This window comes from Mastigoproctus giganteus, chromosome 6, assembly GCF_048544385.1.
Source record: "Mastigoproctus giganteus isolate SK-2022 chromosome 6, ASM4854438v1, whole genome shotgun sequence".
NCBI lineage: Eukaryota > Metazoa > Arthropoda > Arachnida > Uropygi > Thelyphonidae > Mastigoproctus > Mastigoproctus giganteus.
Genome location: NC_143580.1, coordinates 223,996,022 through 224,015,166, shown reverse-complemented (window position 1 = coordinate 224,015,166; position 19,145 = coordinate 223,996,022). Strand labels below are relative to the sequence as shown.

General features: G+C 35.2%; 1 protein-coding gene across 5 annotated transcripts in view; it reads right to left on the bottom strand.

The window, feature by feature from the left end:
• The window catches only part of LOC150085023 (ral GTPase-activating protein subunit alpha-1), a 529,619-nt gene that overhangs the window by 257,261 nt on the left and 253,213 nt on the right, over positions 1 to 19,145 (bottom strand). For 4 of the 5 annotated variants that reach the window (XM_090376739.1, XM_090376741.1, XM_090376742.1 and 1 more), the window contains one exon: positions 12,120 to 12,272. In XM_090376739.1, coding sequence (XP_090232865.1) covers positions 12,120 to 12,272 — 153 coding nt within the window. The remainder of the gene's footprint in view (positions 1 to 12,119; positions 12,273 to 19,145) is intronic. The other variant, XM_090376740.1, reaches the window with a different exon arrangement.

Here is a 19,145-nt window from a genome sequence, read left to right as displayed (position 1 = left end):
AAAGAACACACGTCACTATATATTAATGCAAAAATTTTTATAATTTAGAGGTGTTAAAATTACAGAAATAAAATTTCTACACAAGGTATGTTCGATGTACTATATACACTGTTCAGTAAAAACAATATAATCACCCCCAGGTTTTGGCAATTGGCCATTCCTCCCCAGTTGGCGGCAAGTGTTGTGGTGAGAACCAGCACCCGTAATACTGTAGGTTTGTGGCATGTGGTTCATATGAGGTACTTGATCAACGTGGGCCAGGGACATGATCTGATGGACTTTGATAAAGGGATGGATGTCCAATACTGGTTAACACCTGAACTACAGTGCTGTAGTTCAGCCCATGACTCACCGTGTGGCAGCAGTACTTTAGGATACACCCGCTATTAGATAGGTGATTATAATGTTTGACTGGACACTGTATACCAACTTGCTTTTTTTAAGGGACAATTTTTTCTAATTTGCTTTTGGATTCTCTTATCAAGTTAAGTTCTAAAAGAAAGGAGTTTTTTTTTTTACATGTCAATATGCTATTATAAGCTATATAATCAATATGTTATAATCAAATTGTTTTAGCCCGGTGATAGTCAAGTAAAAATGTTGGGGTTGTTTTATCTATCAATTTTTTTTTTTTTTTTTTTTTTTTTTGTGCAATTTAGGTTTGGTATATCCACCCCTAGTTCCCTTATACACAAAAACTGTTATAAATTTAGAATAGAAACACTGATCCCCTTTGGAATTTCAGGATTTATTTAGAATATCTTTAGTAACCTTGGTACCAAATTTCATGTTGATAGGTAACCCGGTTGCTCTGTGAGGTGCAGTGAAGGAAAATAATTACTTTTTAAATATTAACCATTAATGAATTGGTAACAAGTTTATTATTTATTTTACTTTTCATTTACATTAATCAGAGAAATTTGAAAAATCAAGTGTCAGGAATGTAATGCAATATGTATATTAACTTGTACTATTTGAAAAATGCACTTTCTTGGTAGAAAAGATGACACAGTCAAACACTGCAAACAAGAAAGCACAAAGGGAATATAATGTGCATAGACAGTAATGAAAATTAGATATTCATGTAAAGGTATCAAAGTCTGCATCAACAGATGCTATTTCTAGAATATGTTTTACAGTTTGGAAAATGGCAAGTAGTCTTCTCTATATCTTAAAAGAAACAGTATAACTTTATTCCTTAAATACATTAATCAAGGTCTTACCATCTTAGAAAATTTCGATGGACTCGTCCAGATATTGCATTAGATTCAACATATGATAAAAAAAAAAAAAAAAAAAAAAAACAGGAAGCTACAAGCACCAATTTGGTGATCTTGAATTAGCCATCATGCATAAAAATGCATTATGAAGCCCATATCTTCAGACAAAACTTATAGCTGAATGGCTTGCACCAATCCTGAAGAGACTGATGACACTCACAATATTTCAACAAAAAAAAAAAAAAAAAATGAAACCACCACCTCCTCATAAGCATCAAAAACAGCTCAAGATGCTATCACTGCATTTCTGATTATCAAAATTACTGGCATTATAGAGAAGTTTATTATTTGTGTTAATGATCACTCCTTGCATCTACTGAATACATCCTGTGACAGAAATTACAAACAAACTTTTACTTTTTCAGATGCAACTCATTGACAATATTTTAAACCATATCAAAACACAGTAAGGCAACTGTATTGCATATATGAACATCAGCCAAAGTGATACTTCAGGGATAGTATGTAACACCATTTGTGAGAGCAGGTGGAAATGGTAAAACTATTACTGGTCCTCCACCTAATTCTCCTTCAAATTAAAGTTTAAATCTCCTGGTGCTTAAACTTCTTTAACCCTGCAAGTACAAAAAAATTATAAAAAAAAAAAAAAAAAAAACCATGAGTGAGCTTAAAGGTAGATATTATAAAATACCATAGACTGAAGTCTATTAATATTTTTAAAACCTTTTGTTACTTTAAAACTGAAAGAGAAAAATGATGACATACAAAAATACACAATATTCAGATTAAGCAATAAAAATGTTTACTAACTGCATGTCTGGGCAGCAAACTCATTTAAATTTAGGTGCTTCCTAATACTGCTATCAACAGAAATAAAAGTAGGCACATTCAATAGCCATTCAGATCAAAAGCTGTAAATAAAAAAAATAACAAATGATTGTAATCTTGATGTCAGTATCATCCAACACAAAGTTCTCCTCTCTGATTTGGAATTTGCTACATTTTGCCAGATTACTGACTGTAAATAACCCCCTGCAGTCCTATAATACAGACCTATATCACTGACTAATTAGTTCATATAATTATCTTACTCATCTCTTGCTCCCTGATATTATGGGGCCCATCAGCAATATGCCAGAGAAATCAGTGTTTGGCAGAATACCCTACATTTCATTCAATAACTGCTAACCCAACTGCTGATTCATCCCATTAATTCAGGAATCATTGCTTTCTTTAAATAATGACATTAATCTAAGAAATACCAATCAACATTTCAAAGATCAAGAACTAAAGATAAAGTTATATAGTCATCCTACTCTACCACTAGGTCACTTCTCCAGCATTAAAGGTGGGGATCCACTGAAAACTACACCTATAATAGCATAGAGCCACTGTTCACAGCTTTCTCCTTATAATCACCATTCCTATATCAGAAATGTATGTTCTCTATGCACTGTTCTTCAATACTGTCAACATCACTTGTCCATAGTCTTATACCTAGTGGTGCTTTTGATAATTTACTATTTATCTCTTTCTTTCTCTATACTGATATTTACATTTGCTAGTTTTCTTTCAATGTTTTGTAACCTCTTCATTAATGAAAGTTATAAAAAAATCAACAGAAACACTAAACTCAACTTTTGATTTTTTTTTCAGATCATTTTTTATTAATTACTGACAAAATTCATTAAGAATGGCATCTGCACAATACTACAGACACTGAATCCTGAAAGGAGGATATCTACAAACGTGTTTATTATTTGAGTTGAAGGTAATTTTTGAATGTCAATTCTGAAAATTGAATTCAGATATGGAACAAGAGCTTATGATAAGAAATAAATCAGTCAATAAGAGTTTCAGATATCTGAGAATTGTACATAAAGATAATACTGATAATATTATCTCACAAATCCATTTATAGAGGTTCCTGTAAATTGGATATGAAATGTGAACTAACCACAGTCGTGCCACCTATTTTTAGAGAAAAACAATCCTATAATACAATATTTCAAGCATCTGTCACTCCTTTAGTAATTCACTGGATAAACAAAAGTTATTTCATGTGTATTACAACTGTGTAAATTTTCATTTATTAAGGCAATTCAAGAGGTTATTTTCTGACTATTTTTAAATGGCTTTTCTTCTCCAATTTCTAATAATGTATAAGGTATATAAAAGAAAAGATGAACATTTAAATTTAAAAAAAAATCTTATTTTATTTCTCACAAAATAGATTGCATAGTAATAACAAGAATTTTACTTTATCAAGGAGTTATTTACATTACACTGAAAAATTGATATCGCACCTTTTCCCTTTACTATGTACTATGAAAAAAAGAACCTCAACTCTCAACATCCACTGAATCTTACTGCACTTAAGAGTTCTCTTGAATGAATCATGGATATCAGCCTTCTTAGCTGACTTACCATTTTTTGCATGAAAACAGAATGTAAAATATGAAGAGCTGTTTTCTGAAAATTTTATGATTGTACTGAATAATAAAATATCATAAGCCAATTATTTTATTCTTATCATGAATGCTTTCCTCTTCAGCTTTTGTCACATTCTTTCAGCTTCTCAGACTTCACTTCCTGTCTATAATTTCAGCATCATTTTTAAAAAAACCATATACTGCTTCAATATGTTTGTTTCAACTCAATCTTCTGATGTTATCATTTAGATGTCATACTGGGTTTGCAGGAAGAACACAGTTTGCCATGGTGACACCTGGTCTGAGATCCCACAGCGAAACATCTACTGCACATTAATTCAGTTCAAGATTAGTGGTTGCTACTTTATCTGCCTTCCTAATTTTGCACATTCTTATTTGAGCAGTTTTGCAAGTGACATTACTTTTTACTCAGAATTAAATATGAAAAATATATGAAGAAGCCAGCTGTCATCATTTCTGTTACTATTTTTGGTTTTAGTTTTGTGTAAACTGATGATGCTATTGTTATGATATGTTAGTTACTGTTCATTTTATGTTTAAGTTATTATATAAACAAACATGCACATATAATACTGAATTTGTGCATTTAAATTTTATAAATCTGAAAATGAAAGAGACTAACAGCTTCATGTTTATATTTTATGTTAAAATATTTTTTCAGTAGAATGAATAAAAAAAAAAAAAAAATTGTTTTGTTGAAAATAACAGGTGTAAAAAACAAAACAGTTTTAGTTTTTTAATTTTTCATTTAGAAAGATAGCAGAAGGTCAAGCACTGGTATACAAATAAAATTCAAAACATCAAAAACTTTTTTAAAAAAATAAAAAGCAGCACTAGGCCTGTCTGACCAGGTGCCACTGTTATTGCTATGACTGTGGGCAATACATAACTGAGAGATTAATAATTTTTTGCAATGGGTAATTTTCGATGCTAAATACTGAAGTCCTCAAATCAAATCACCTTCACCACATAATTTATAAATGAACATTAGAAACAGCCATAATTTCCTCTCAGTTCTTAAAGTATCAGTTTAACTTAAATCATATGAAAAACAGTATACAAAGCAAAAGTAAAAGCTGTATTTTTAATGTTGAAAATTCACTACCAATCTTGAATGTCCTGTCTTGACTTATCAGATTCCTCTGTTCTATAGGTTGTATCCTTCTAGTGTAATTTTGAAGGATATAACCTATGGGACAAAGGAAAAAAGACAAAGAAAAAAGTTGGTAAAACATTCCCAGAAACTAGCTTGGGAATGGTTGCAACAGTTTTCCAGTAAGAGAATCAATTTTCTATCTTCCAGTTTTCCCAGTTTTTAGAGTGTTCTATTACTACAATATATTATAACAACTGTTTTTAGTTTCTTTAGTTTCATTGAATACAACTAATTATTGTAATTAATAGCACAAAGTTTCAAAATAAGAGGGTGGTTCAAAAAATATAATGAACCAAATTTTTATTGGCACTAATCTTTCTGCTAAATTCCAAAATTTTTTTTTTTTTTTTTTTTTTTTGAACCTTTGTAGTTGTTAGAAACAGAATGAAATGGCTTTGATGACTCATTATTTTGAAATTTTTTGAAAACTCTTCTATTGGTCTGAAGAAATGATAATCAAAAGATGTTAAGCCCAGATTATGTGGAATGGGGTGAGAAAGTTTCTGCCATTTCGGATCCCTGAGGGATCAGAAATAAGTATATTCATTACTGTATTTTTTACTGGAAGTCAATCGCATTGCTGTATTCTTTACATGGTTCCATTTGTTGTACAAAAATTCAGTGTATGACGATCCACTGTATGCAATGATTTGGTGCATGACATTTCATTGTATGCAAAAATTTGGTGAAAGATAATTTAGTGAATCAAACAGAGCAGAAATTAAATATTTTGGTGACTTAGAAATGAGGAATGCAGAAATTCAGAAAAAAAGAAAATAATACATTTTTATCCGTTTATTTGGTATAAAAGGAACTGCACAAATACTTCTCGACAGTCCACCCCTTCCCATGTGAAAGATGGGTCTCTTCCGTTGGGGGTAACCCTCTGTCCCCTATAACTTCTGTTTTCCAGTTTTTTTTTATCACCACCTTCTTTATCTTCACCTTTTCTCCAATACTTGAACTATCATCACCCCATGCTCCTTTCCAATAAAAACTTCCAGAGTTGGTTGGTTTTTTTTTTTTTTTTTTAGTGGCCCTCCTGGCAAGCTCAGGCAACTTCCAAGGTTTACCTCACCCGGAGACTTTTCCACATCTGGCCTACCTCCTTATGGTAGTGGAGGGGTATAGTGTGTAGTGTTGATTGTCAAACGGACCAGGGTCCTCCCAAACTCCACATTTATATACAGGTAGTTCTTGACTTTGGGTTAATTCGTTCCTAGCATGCGCTCGTAAAGCGGGAATTTATTTCCCATAGACATAAGTTTAAAAATAGGGGTTCAGTTCTCAACAATGAAATTAGTTAGCTAATTAGTTTGTTTAAACAATGATTGATTTATCCATAGAAATGAAAACGTAGCCTGTAAAATCAAGCAAATTATAATAATACAGAAATTATTTACAACTTACAAATGTTAAAGAATGTTTATTCTTCATCACCATCAACTAAATGCACTCTCATTGATCACTTATTATTGGCTCAGAAATTGTTGGTTTGTTGCACAAGGAGTCATCTTCAGAAATGTTTCAAGAGGTGATTGTTTCCAAGATAATCTCTTAATTATAAATTTCGCAATTGCATGCATAAGCATTTTTTAATGGTACACACAAATTGCAACTAACACGATTCGCGCGGATAACAAGTTTACGAAGCTTAAAAAAAAACAGGAATGAAGTGAAGATTCTGAAAATTTATTTATGTTTTTTATACGATTGAAGATTTCAATAAAGGGGAAACACATTTCACCATAACAACATAAAAAAAACTGCACAATTCCAGCTATCAGTATTTTCGCAAATGCAAGAAGATAGAGTTTACCCCGTTTATAACTGCTTGCAGTAACAGAAAATCCAAATAAACCGGAAAGTGCAAATTGTTTTTATCGTTTTATGGTCGTGACCTCCAGAAATGTGCTTTAGAAAAATATCACAAAGGCGCTTAAAATTGATTCTTATAACAGAACATATGATAACGATGAAAGTGTAGTGCATTTTAATGATTTGAATTGGTAACTAATACAATTTACAAACCACACTCCAGACCTTTTATATGGCCTTAAGGTCACGCTCTTGACCTTAAAAATGACATTTTAGAGAGATAAATAGCTTAGTTATACAGCGAAAATTTCAACTTCCACGATCTTCAAAATTAATTACCAAAAAACAATGTGTTATTCGGTTCACATTACAGTATTTGATACGATGGCGTCTCTGGAACTGATTAATATCGTAAATGGGTACACTGTATTGTATAGCTATGCACGTGGTTTTGAATGCAGTATTTTTTAATGTTTAACATTAATTTTTTGCAATTAATGTACATATTTTCAATTCTGTTGATACTTGATACTTAGGGGAAAAAACTTGCAAACCTGGGAACTCTTAAAGCGAGAACTGCTTGTACTCTGTATTGCAGTACAAACTCTGTAAAGGCCAGAGACAGTGTCAGTTTTAGTGGTGGTCTGTATAGTGTAGTGTAGTGTTGTATTGTGCAGGCCTGTTATTACTCTAGCCATTTAGCCAATGAAAGCCCCTACTGAGACCCCCACATCATTGCTCTTTCTGTTCCCTACTGTACCTAGTCTTCCCCCCCTGGAGAGGGGGGGAAGACTAGGTACAGTAGGGAACAGAAAGAGCTCTGGCAGGGGTGAACCCTGGATGATGCCTGAGCTTGCCAGGGAGGGAACACTCTAGAAATTGAAAAAGGGAGCAGGGGAGACAGATGAGGAGAGGAACAGATGAAAATAAAATAAAGAGGATGACAGGAAGACCTTCCACTTGGAAATAAGAAAATAAAGGAACACTCCTGTAGAAGGAACCCATCTTTTTTTTTTTTTTTTATGAAAACCCCAAACATGAGAGGTATTAGAACATATAGTACTTAGTACCGTGCTTGGGTTGGAGGTTGAGAAGACGAAAGAAGATATTTTTCACATTAGACTTGAACTTCTATAATTTTCCAGCAATTTTCAGGAAATACATATGAAGAAAGGGTGTTCCAGAAAACTTCAGTTGAATGAATAAACGAGGCAGATGAAAAGTTTGTTCTCTGAGTTTGAAGTTGGACAGTAAATGGATGTTGGCTGGTGGCAGCAAGTTATCGGACTGTTTTGAGAGAGAGAGAGAGCAGGAATTATAGAAGCCAATTGAGAAGAACAGTGCCCATAGAAGTATCTGAAGAAAAGGCATGCAGCAGGAACAGTACGTCTATGAGACAGCGAGTGAAGAGATGGTGTTAGAGAGGAGTCATTAATTAACCAAACTGCCCTCTTCTGAATAGAATCTAAAAGCCTGAGAGAGGTTTTGGGGGCACTGCCCCAGATGTGGGAACAATATTCCATGGTAGGGCGGATTTGCGATTTGTACAGAGTGAACAGCTGTTTGGAAGAAAAGTAACGCCGAGAGCGAAAGAGAAAACCAAGTTTTTTAGATGCAGAGGAAGCAATATTTGTAATGTGCTTGTGCCAAGAGAGAGATTAGAAGTCAGGATAATCCCCAAAAGAGATATATCATTTTGCCAAAAAATCGGAGTGTCACCAAAGATAAGTATAGGAGCAGAACACTCCTTTTTGCGAGATATAAGACAAGACTGAGTTAATGAAGGATTGAAATCAACTAAGTTGTCTTTGCCCCATTTGAAGAATTACCTGGAGATCAGCATTTAAACAATTGGTAGCGGATATTCGAGAAGCGAGAACTGCTTGTACTCTGTATTGCAGTACAAACTCTGTAAAGGCCAGAGACAGTGTCAGTTTTAGTGGTGGTCTGTATAGTGTAGTGTTGTGGATAGGATTTCCAGTCAATGGAAGGTCACTGATATACAAGAGGAAAAGAGTTGGGGGAAAGAACTGAACCTTGGGGGAACCCCAGCATTAGTGGAGAAGTTAGAAGACAGAGACCTTCAGTGAGCAATCAGAGAGAAAACTGGATAACCTAATACAAAAAACAGTTGGCAAGCCATTAGATGGAACCTTGTTTAGAAGACGTTTATGGCAAACAAGATCGAAAGCAATTGAGATGTCAAGAGCAACAGCTTGTGTTTCACTGAACTTTTCCATTGAATTTGTCCATAAAGGGGTAACATAAGCCAGAATATCACCAGTGGATCGACACTGACAGAATCCATACTGGCGATCGTTGATCAGATGGAAGGTTTCTAGATAGTTTAAGAGTTGGCAGTTAATTGATTTCTCCATTATCTTAGAAAGAGTAGAAGTAATTGCAATGGAATGATAATTAGATGAGAGGGATTTATCACCCTTTTTAGGGACTGGCTAGATGTGAGCAAATTTCCAAGTAGAAGGAAAACAACCTTTGGAATAATAAAGTGAAAAAAGGTGGCAAAGAACAGGAGTAAGTTCAGGAGCACAGGTTTTGAGAACAAGTGGAGAAATACCATCAGGACCTGGAGCTTTCTTAGCATCAAGATTCTTCAAAATCCTTCTGACATCCTTTTGACGGACGACCACAGGAGGCATTGAATGGACCGTGTTGGGAATGGTGGGAGGTGTTTTACTAAGATCATTAATACATGAGTTAGAAGAAAAATGGGATGCTAGCAGGTCAGCTTTATCCTTGGCTGAAGTGAAAACAGAACCATCTGGTTTGGACAGAGGTGGGAGCAGAGATGGGCAAAAGTTGCAGCCAATAGTTTTGGCAAAAGACCAGAATGCTCGGCTATCATTAGGGCAAGAAGCAAGTTTTCTACTCTTAGTGCGTTCAAATTCTAGTTTGGACTGATTAATAAGTGCTTTACAATCATTGTGAGCTTTGGTGTAGGCAGAAAATGAAACCGAAGATTAGAAACAAGGCAATTACGATATGCAAAGTTCTTCTCTTGAACAGCCTTAGCACATTTATTAGAAAACCAAGGTTTAGATAAAGGACGAGATTTTAGGTGGTAGATGACTCTCATCAACCGGTGCAATACCACCACTTTGCTTATGGAGGCTTGAAGTGGTGGAATCCATGTTTAGTCTCCAGAGCTAAGTTCTGGTCAACCCTTCCCCATCTCTTCCATCATGCAGTATGACTGATGACTTTTGAGGTTATGAAGAACATCATGGCAAGATCCAATCTTCCTTATATTTTGAGGGTACAGCTATAAAACGGTGTTCGCAGGCCAGCCGCTAGTTAGTACACCGGACCGAACTGATTGGGAACTCTTTAGGAGGCTTCCAGATCAGCTAGTGTATAATCTTGCTACCTCTACTCTGCCAGATAATGACTGGAGGGAGTCAGAGTAGTGTGTTTGCGCGGGGAATATTGTCGATCCCACGTTATGTCAAGGATCTGAGTATATTCTTACCATGTGTATGCCATATCTAAAAATTTCATTACTTCATACAGCATGTCTCTCCCATTTTTTCTTATTATTGAATACACCATGAATTGTCAAACTAATAGAGTAAGCTTATCTGCGAAAAGACCTAAACCCCCCAAACACTTCCTAGTTCATTTCACAAATATATGTGGTCTCAGTTCTAATCTCAACAATGTCCATTTCCACTTGCAGCCTGCCAAACCCCACAAATATTTTCTGCCAGAATCTCAGTTATTGGTTGATTCAACTACTGCTGACCTCAGTTGCCCAAATTATTCGCTGTATGATTCCTTTTGCCGGAAAGAGGTGCTTGTGCATATGTCCGTTTTGATATTCCCTGTCAGAAACTTGGTAATTTGGAATCTCTTCTTTTCGATCTTCTCTGGCTTAAAGTCTCTCTACCTAATTGTGTAAAATTCATTTGTTTCTTACGGTACTCCCAATTCCACTAATCACTTGGAGCTCTTTGACTTGCTCTTTTTGCAACTTTCCTAACAGTGAGGTAATTTTACTAGGTGATTTTAATGTTCATAACTCCGGCTGGTTTCCATTTTCTAGTCACACCTACCCAGCTGGTCGAGATGCTGAGGCTTTTGCAATTAGTAATGACTTTGCACAGATATGAGACAAAACCAATGATAAAATATTTGAATTAATTTCGATACATTTTTTTCATACTTCATGTAAATATGTCAGAAGGAAATATTTGCGTAAAAAAAAAGGTCCGGTTTACCTGCCATTAACGTTTGGAAAACACTATCACAGATGACAGTCTCTCTCAAACAGTAACAGAACCAATGCTGCATTCCTTCATCCAAATGTTTCAGTTCTCTATATTTCAATCTCTTGTGCATATCAATCCTATTCAGTATCAACACCTCCCTCTTCCATTTTTTCATCTTAATTCGAAGATGGTTTATCTGATATGATAATGAATAGGCGTACCAATATTTCTGTGCAAATACAGAGCAAAATTATATTACAATATCATAATACAAATGGAGCTGAATGAATATAAATTTTAATTTATTGGAAAAAAAAAGAAAGGTTAATAGCAACCTCAATATGAACATTTACTGGTAGCAGAAATAAACTACACTCAGTAAACTCATCCCAGATCAATTGGCATATGCCAGACAACATTGATATAGAATCCAGTCATTGGAATGATATATCAAATTGGGAGATTTCTCAAATGTAATTTATTAAAGAAGGTAAACTGTGATAAGAAATTATAACTTCCACCAAATATGTTGAGAGAGCTTTATGTGGATGCTTAAATATAATGCATGTTTTTCCACATAAATTAATGTTTTTATTATTGCAGGGTGATTACAAATACAAGAACTATCGAGTAGTACACTATAAAATAGTGTTACATTTACAGAATCACTGTGGAATTCAATCTTCAGGCTTAAGGTTGATCGATCTCTTGGCCCATCTCCCTGTACTGTCATCCGACCTGCTATGTTTCATTTTAGGTGTGTCGCATATGACCACACCTAAAATAAGACAAAGTGGTTATATTTGTGTTTAAGTCTTCACTATAACATCTGGAACACAAATTAAGGAACAACAATCCTATAAATACGGTATAATGAAAGTATAAAAATGAATAACACAAATATAAATACATGAATACGAAGGTTATTCATATAACAGGCCACTGAATGCTCAAATTTTACACACCAAACAAAAACAGCGCCAATGTTTTTGGCGGTGTTTTTGTAACTGCATCAAAGTGGCACCAGTTTCAGATGGAAAACACATCCTCCTCTATTCACCATACACTATTCTGTTGTGTTCTGCAAAAATATAGATCCCTTAAAAAACAAAACCATATTACTTAGTATTTTAATATATGGAAATGAATGGTTTCCATAACAACCCTTATAAAAAGTCATAAATACCCTATACAACAAAATCTGAATAAGATCAATTCGTACCTGAATTGCTACAAGAATTGTCTGTGCTTGAAACCAAAACATCAATTTGCATTGGAGAATCTTTAATACTTGTATTTTCTAAGCCACTTGAAGGAGTTGGGGACGGAGATCTACTACGATATTCTGATGATTCAGAGAAGCAAGGTGACTCTGCTATAAATTAAAATAAATTATAGTAAATCATATGAATAACTATGCTTCAACAACAACTTCTTAACCATACTTTATGTAATATTCCCATATATGCTATAAACATTTATCATACAGATGAGGATATGTTTAATCAAGTGAAGTAAATGTGGCCATGAATATTCATGAAACCAGTAAATTGGAAATAAGGAAATTTATTTAATAAGGAAAATAAAATAAGGAAATAAGAAAATTTAAACTTTTTATATAGATAAAATTGGTGCAAGCTAACCACAATAAGAATTTGCACTAATGTCTAAATCTCCTTAAAGAGATGATACTTTCAAGCCATTCACATCATTCTTATTTCCACAAGACTTGTTTTATTGAGAAGTATTTACAAGGCCTGTTCAAAAAAATTATCCACATTACACTTCTTATTCAGGCTCATTGAGACAGTAGAGCACACTATAAAAGAGTTTAGACATGTCTCTTCCTTACCACCATGTGGTAAGCTGAACAGCTGAACTCACTTATGGCAGCTTATTATTGTCAGCTGATAATGATGACATGTTTTCATATCTCATCATATTTAAATGTGTTTGAATACACTGAATGACGCACATGTGTGTGCGTGTGTTAAATTTTGCTTTAAAATTGGAAAAGCCACAAGTGAAACATCTGATCTTCTTAAGGTAGCATATGATCTTTAGATTCTGCAATGGGCTATAAATAACTTTTCACTTCATGTCATTCCACTTTAAGAGAAACTGAACACAGTGCATTTCTGCAAAGTTTGTGTGACGACTCTTAATGGAGAAACAATGTGAACATCACCAGCAAGTCACTTCCAATTAGTTTGAACATTCAACAGCTGAAGATGAAATGAGGGTTAGAGGTATGATACTGAAACCAAACAGCAGTCATCCTAATGGAAAACTCCTTTTCCTTGACCCAAAAAATGCATGGTAAATATGCAGAAAAACAAAGGCCACAATGCAAGCATTTTTTTGAGAGTGCAGTCCATCATGAATATGCTCCAGAGGAACAAACAATTAATAAAGAGTTCTTATGCTGAAGCGATGCCCTGAAGTTTTCTTTGGCTGATCTATTTATAACTGCAAAGTGGAACTATTTTAGTTTCAGTGGCATGAGCTGTTGGCTGAATTCTACAAGGAGTACCTTTTCTAGGACTTTGATGAGGGTGGAAGAAGTTGAGATTGGTCTGAAATCCTTTGGGCTTGTTGGCACTTGAACTTTGGGCAGTGAAATTACAGAGTATTCATTCCACTGGGAAGGGAATAATCGTGGGAAGGACTGAGTTTTAGAGAGCAATGCATCCAGGATGTATGGACTAAGGCACTACTCAATGAAATGATGTATCTTATCTCAACCTACTGTACTAGATAGATGCAGGGAGTATATAGCATTTATAAGTTGCTGTCTGGTGACAGAAATGGAGAGATCAGCAGCAGGAGCAAACTCAAAGAGTATTGGAGAGGTAGTTCTACAGAAGCGGAATTGGCTTTGAATCTGGCAATGTGGTCCATCCAGTTATCTGGATTAAGATTTGAATTAATGATGCTGTGTCTGGAAAAGGATGGTGCTTTTCTTTTAGAAAGGGGTAGGATCGGTGTAACTCTTTATGGCTGATGCCTTGAGTCAGTTGAAAATAGTTCTTACTCTGGAATATAGGATCCGATCTTGGGTTGTGCCAGAGATTTTCCACTGCCTGTGAAGGGACTGCTTATTGTACAAACTGTATGCTAAATCTTTGGTCCACCAAACTCTAGTCCTTGGAGAAATGTGTATAGTTTTGGCCAATGCATAGAGGATGAGTGTATTTATCCATCTTGTGATTAGATCAACTGCAAGGATTGGGCCACTTCCTTCAAGCACATGCCATGGAATACACCGTGCTGCCTTAAGGCACTTATTGGAATCAAGAAAAGTCAGAGAAAATATGATCTTCTTCTCCACAGCATTATAACAATTGAAACTAGACATAGGCAGTAAAAGAAGTAACAACTGGGTTTTGATCTGATTTGAAGGTGGAATGGTGACTCTACAAATGCCCGAACACAGAATGAGGTCGAGACTATTAGTGCTGCTAGTGGGCTTCTAATTAACAATTGTAAAATTTAATGGGAAGAGATTGTTCACTAGTCACTGTAGGAGAGGGCTACGATATGGTGGAAGGTTAAAATCGCCACAGAGAAGATGAGTAGCAGAGGGGTGTAACTTACTCATTATCCAGCAGGTAGCATCATCAATTGTTGCAATATTTGGAAATGGGGGAATATAAAATGACAATAAATCGATTAAACAGGCATCAGGTTTCACTCTGAGTACTGCTTCATAACATAAAATAAAGAGTTACTAGACATTGTGTGAGCAAATTTGATGAAGATGGGAAAGCTTCTGCCTCTGGAATGAGATCTTGATGTGAAGAACAATGAAAATCAGGTGGTAGAAGCACAGGCTATTAACTCTTGGTCATGTTCGAGCCATGTTTCTGATAGACAAAGTACATCTGTGTTGTTGGACGAAAGGAAGTTGTTTGAGTGGTCTCAAGCTTATTTCAGAGGCTCTGGATATTTCTGTAAAAACTCTAAGGGTGGGTTGAAAGGGAATTTTTATAAGTGCTGATCTATCTGTTGATGATTTTGGATATCTTAGAAGATTAGACCATGTGGAAATTATACTCAGAATAGGCAGTGATTGAAAAGCAGGGTTATAAGCATAGTTGGGGAAAGAAATTTACTGGACATGTGATGCAGTGATTTTCAACAGTCGACAGACACTTGTGCAATTTCACAGTTTCTTAGTCATGCAAGAGGAGAAATATCATCCATTGGTTTTGTTCATAAGGTGAAGGTTTTATTCATGAGCAATGTATGTCTGGATTTTTCAGAATCAGGTTGTGTGGATTTTTGTCCATGAAGGTAAAAGTGTTGCTTGACAAAGTACTTTCAGATGGCAACAGAGATGGTAAAACTGAGGTTGATTTTGGAGGAAAGGTTGCTAATTTGGTGGACTGTCACTTGTGGATTGCACGTCTGTTCATGTTTAGAAGCATGACAAAGATTCATGACTGGGACTTTGCTGACTGCTAAATTAGGGAAATGAGGTTCATACTCAGATGATTAACTCCCTGAGTATTTAGACAACATTCAAATTCAACAAGATTGTGACAGGTCAAAATATCTAGCTCTGCTTATTGGGCAGTGAATTGAATGCTGGTTCTGTTAACTGATCCATTTGTTTGGGAGACTTATGAGTCTTGAAAAATGCAACTTTGATTTGCATATTAGCATACAAATCATTAAGAGCAGGTGTCAATTTATCAATTAACAAAGGCAAGAAATTGCATTGCAACAGACTTAATTATTGACTCATTCTAGATTTATGGCTTTGTGTTGTCCTGCATGGATAGTACAGACGTTGACAATATTTCTGGCAATGAGATATCAGTTTGGATTGTTAGTGATCCAGGCCTGGGATACAACCAATGTCATTGGCACACAATGGTTCCAACAAATTGAGAAGAAAAAAGCTCCAGTTTTTTGGTACCGATTAACATGGGTGCTTCGTTATGGCAACTGCAGAAGGTATCTGCAGGGAATGTCAATTTAGCATTACAGGTAGGACTCGGTTCATGCCACTTCACTTTTGCACTTCTCATAAATCACAACTGGAGGGGGGTGATGAGTCATGACTCTGCCCAACTTTCTAGACAAGATGGTCCTGACATTGTAAAAATACTATAATACTAAATAATAAACTAAGGCCTAAAATTTAAATAATTAAACAAAAAAAAAAAAAAAATAAATAAAAAATACAAAATGTGACGATAAAAAGCAAATTTCTGGATTCGCTAGAGCATGACATTTCCCTTGCATCAATAACAGAGAATGTGACAGAGATAGCAAAGGAAATAGGACTAGATGATGTAGATTTTCACGAACTAAGAACTGCAAGTGAACTGACAAACATGCACTGGTGTTTAGAGTACAGGACACTTCTTTTTATTAATACGTATTTTCAAATACAGATACTGTACATATCTATCACCATGCCCCCAAAACGTGTGTTATCAAGTGCATCTGGACAAGAGACTAAAAAACAACATAAATCATTGACAATCAAAGAAAAAATGGGAGTTATTCGGCGAATGGAGAAAGGTGAAATTTGTTCAGACGTGTGTTGTGCCTTCCATTTAGCACCATCAACTGTAACAACTACAATGAAAAATGCTGAGACCACAAGCAATCTTCCTAATCAGTGGTCAATACTGATGCTGGACCCTCTTACTACTATTCCAGGAATAAAACAGTCGAAAAACTGGAAAAGCTGCTTGTCCCGTGGATTGACAACATGACCCAGTGTCATCTTCCTCTAAAAGAAAAACTTATCAGGTATAAAGAAAAATCTTTGTTTGATGAGTTAAGTGGTGAAGAGGATGGTTCTAATGATTTTACTGATAGTAGAGGTTGTTTTTTTAGATTCAAGAACAGAACAAAAATCCATAATGTTAAAATGTCAGGAGAAGCAGCTAGTGCTGATATTACAGCTGCAAATGAATTTCCAATTTATTTTCAAAAACTCGTTGATGAAGAAAAGCTTAACCCAGACAGTTTTTAATGTAGATGAAATGGGCCCTACTGGAAAAAGCTGTCCAACCATACCTTCACTGCTCATGAAGAACGATCAAGGCAGCCAAGGACTGTTTGACTTTGTTGTTGGGTGGCAATGCTTCAGGAACTTTCAAATTAAAACCTATGTTGGTTTACCATTCAGAAACACCACGTGCTATGAAGGGAATTGTGAAAACACAGCTTCCAGTCTTCTGGTTCCAACAAAAAAGGCCTGGGTTACACAGACAATTTTTAGTGACTGGTACATGTCGTATTTTTGCCCGGCGGTAAAGGAGTTCTGTACGAAAAATAGATTTCCCCACAAGGTTTTGCTGCTTCTGGACAATGCCCCTGGTCACCCTCAAGATTTGAGTGATTTGAATACCAATGGCCTAGAGATCAAGATTGTCTTCCTCCCACCAAACACAACCTGACTTTTACAACCCATGGATCAAGGAGCAATATCCACCTTCAAGGCTAATTACTTAAGGACAACACTCAAGGGATTTTCTGAGACTATTCAAGTGTCTGATAATGTCACGTTGAGAGACTACTGGAAGTCATATGACATCATGAAAGGGATCTCCAATGTTTCAGCGGCATGAAGTGAAGTGGCAAAATCATGTATGAATGGCGTCTGGCGTAAGCTTTGGCTTGACTGCATTCCAGATTCGCAAGAGCACGACACTAGCCTTGTGTCAATAACAGAGAATGTGACAGAGATAGCAAGGGAAATAGGACTAGATGATGTAGAAGTTGGTGACATAAATGAGCTCCTTGAGAGTCATGGTGAAGAGCTTTCAACAGAATATTTAGAACAGTTAGCTGAACAACGGTCCAAAAAAGTCACAGAGGAAAGTGAAGCTGACTCTGAAATGTCGGTTAGGACACTAACAGTAAAATCAATGCAAGAAACTATTGCTCTTATTAATAAGGGATGTGAGATCTTCTATAGCAACGACCGCCAACTGGGAGCAGAGCTCAACCATTAAGAGAGGAAATGAGCCAGTTCTACAGCCATACTATAACTTATTATCAGAAAAGAAAAAACCAAACAGACATCTATTCTATCATTTTTAAAGCAGTAAATTTTCTTTCTTTTTCTTAAACATTATACAATTTTCAATACATAAATTTCATAAAAAAAAACATTTTGAATACATATTTTGTGTTGATTACTGAAAATCTTGGAACGCAACCTAATGTATTTACATATGTTCCCATTATATTTTTGCTTCAATTTACGCTGTTTCATTTTACGCTGGAAATCTCAGGAACCTAACCCCAGTGTAAACCGAGTCCTACCTGTATTATTATATGAAATTGCATCTGACAGCAGAAGTTGTTTATTGACCATGTTATTCACATCAATATTTCCATTCATGGTGCTACATTCAAATAGACTACTACTAGATGTGTCCACCATGCAGTTTAATTCCCATTCTGTACACATCGTAATTTAAAGCATGACTGCTCATAGAACTACTTATCAAATTATACACTGTGGTAAATTGTTTGCTGAGTTGTTCAATCCATTGTTTCCCTTTTCCAGTGATAATTATGAGTTCTTGTTCAGTTGTTAATATCATCCAAACCTGCTGTTTTAAAAGGTCCTGGATGGTCTTTCCAGTTTGTTTTGTAACTCATTTATATGAGATTTTGAGTATGGATGATTTGTGTTATTTTGATTTATTAAAAATTTCTGCTCTGAAAATTCTTCAAAAGAAACTTTGTTATCTGAGAAATCATCAATAACCTTTGAGAGTGCCTCTTTTTGTTTTTATTTTGATTTTTTTCTGGTTTGGTTTATCTCTGTTATGGTTCAGCATATATCCTTTCATTTTTATCTTGCCTGTACAGATAAAAAAATTGTTTGAATTTGAATATCAACCCATTAGGTGAAAACCCAGGATCAAATTGACAAAAACTGAGCCACTACAAAAAAAAACATTGATAGCTCACTTATGTAGATGATGATCAACACTTAGAAATATGCTTAGGATTGGTGGACATCAAATGGAATATTTTCCTCCATGTATACAACTGCACAGCTTCTGCAGCACTGCTGTCACCCTAAAGTTAGATGCATATCCATATTTTTGAATATGTTACTTCATTATCTTCCTTGGGAGTGAGAAATGCTCTGAGATTTTAATTTTCAGATCTACTGCACAGCAGCAAAGTGTCATTACAACAGAGATGATATGGCAGTCTCAGCACACTTCGAATATATGGACCATAAACTTTGTGCTGCCATAAG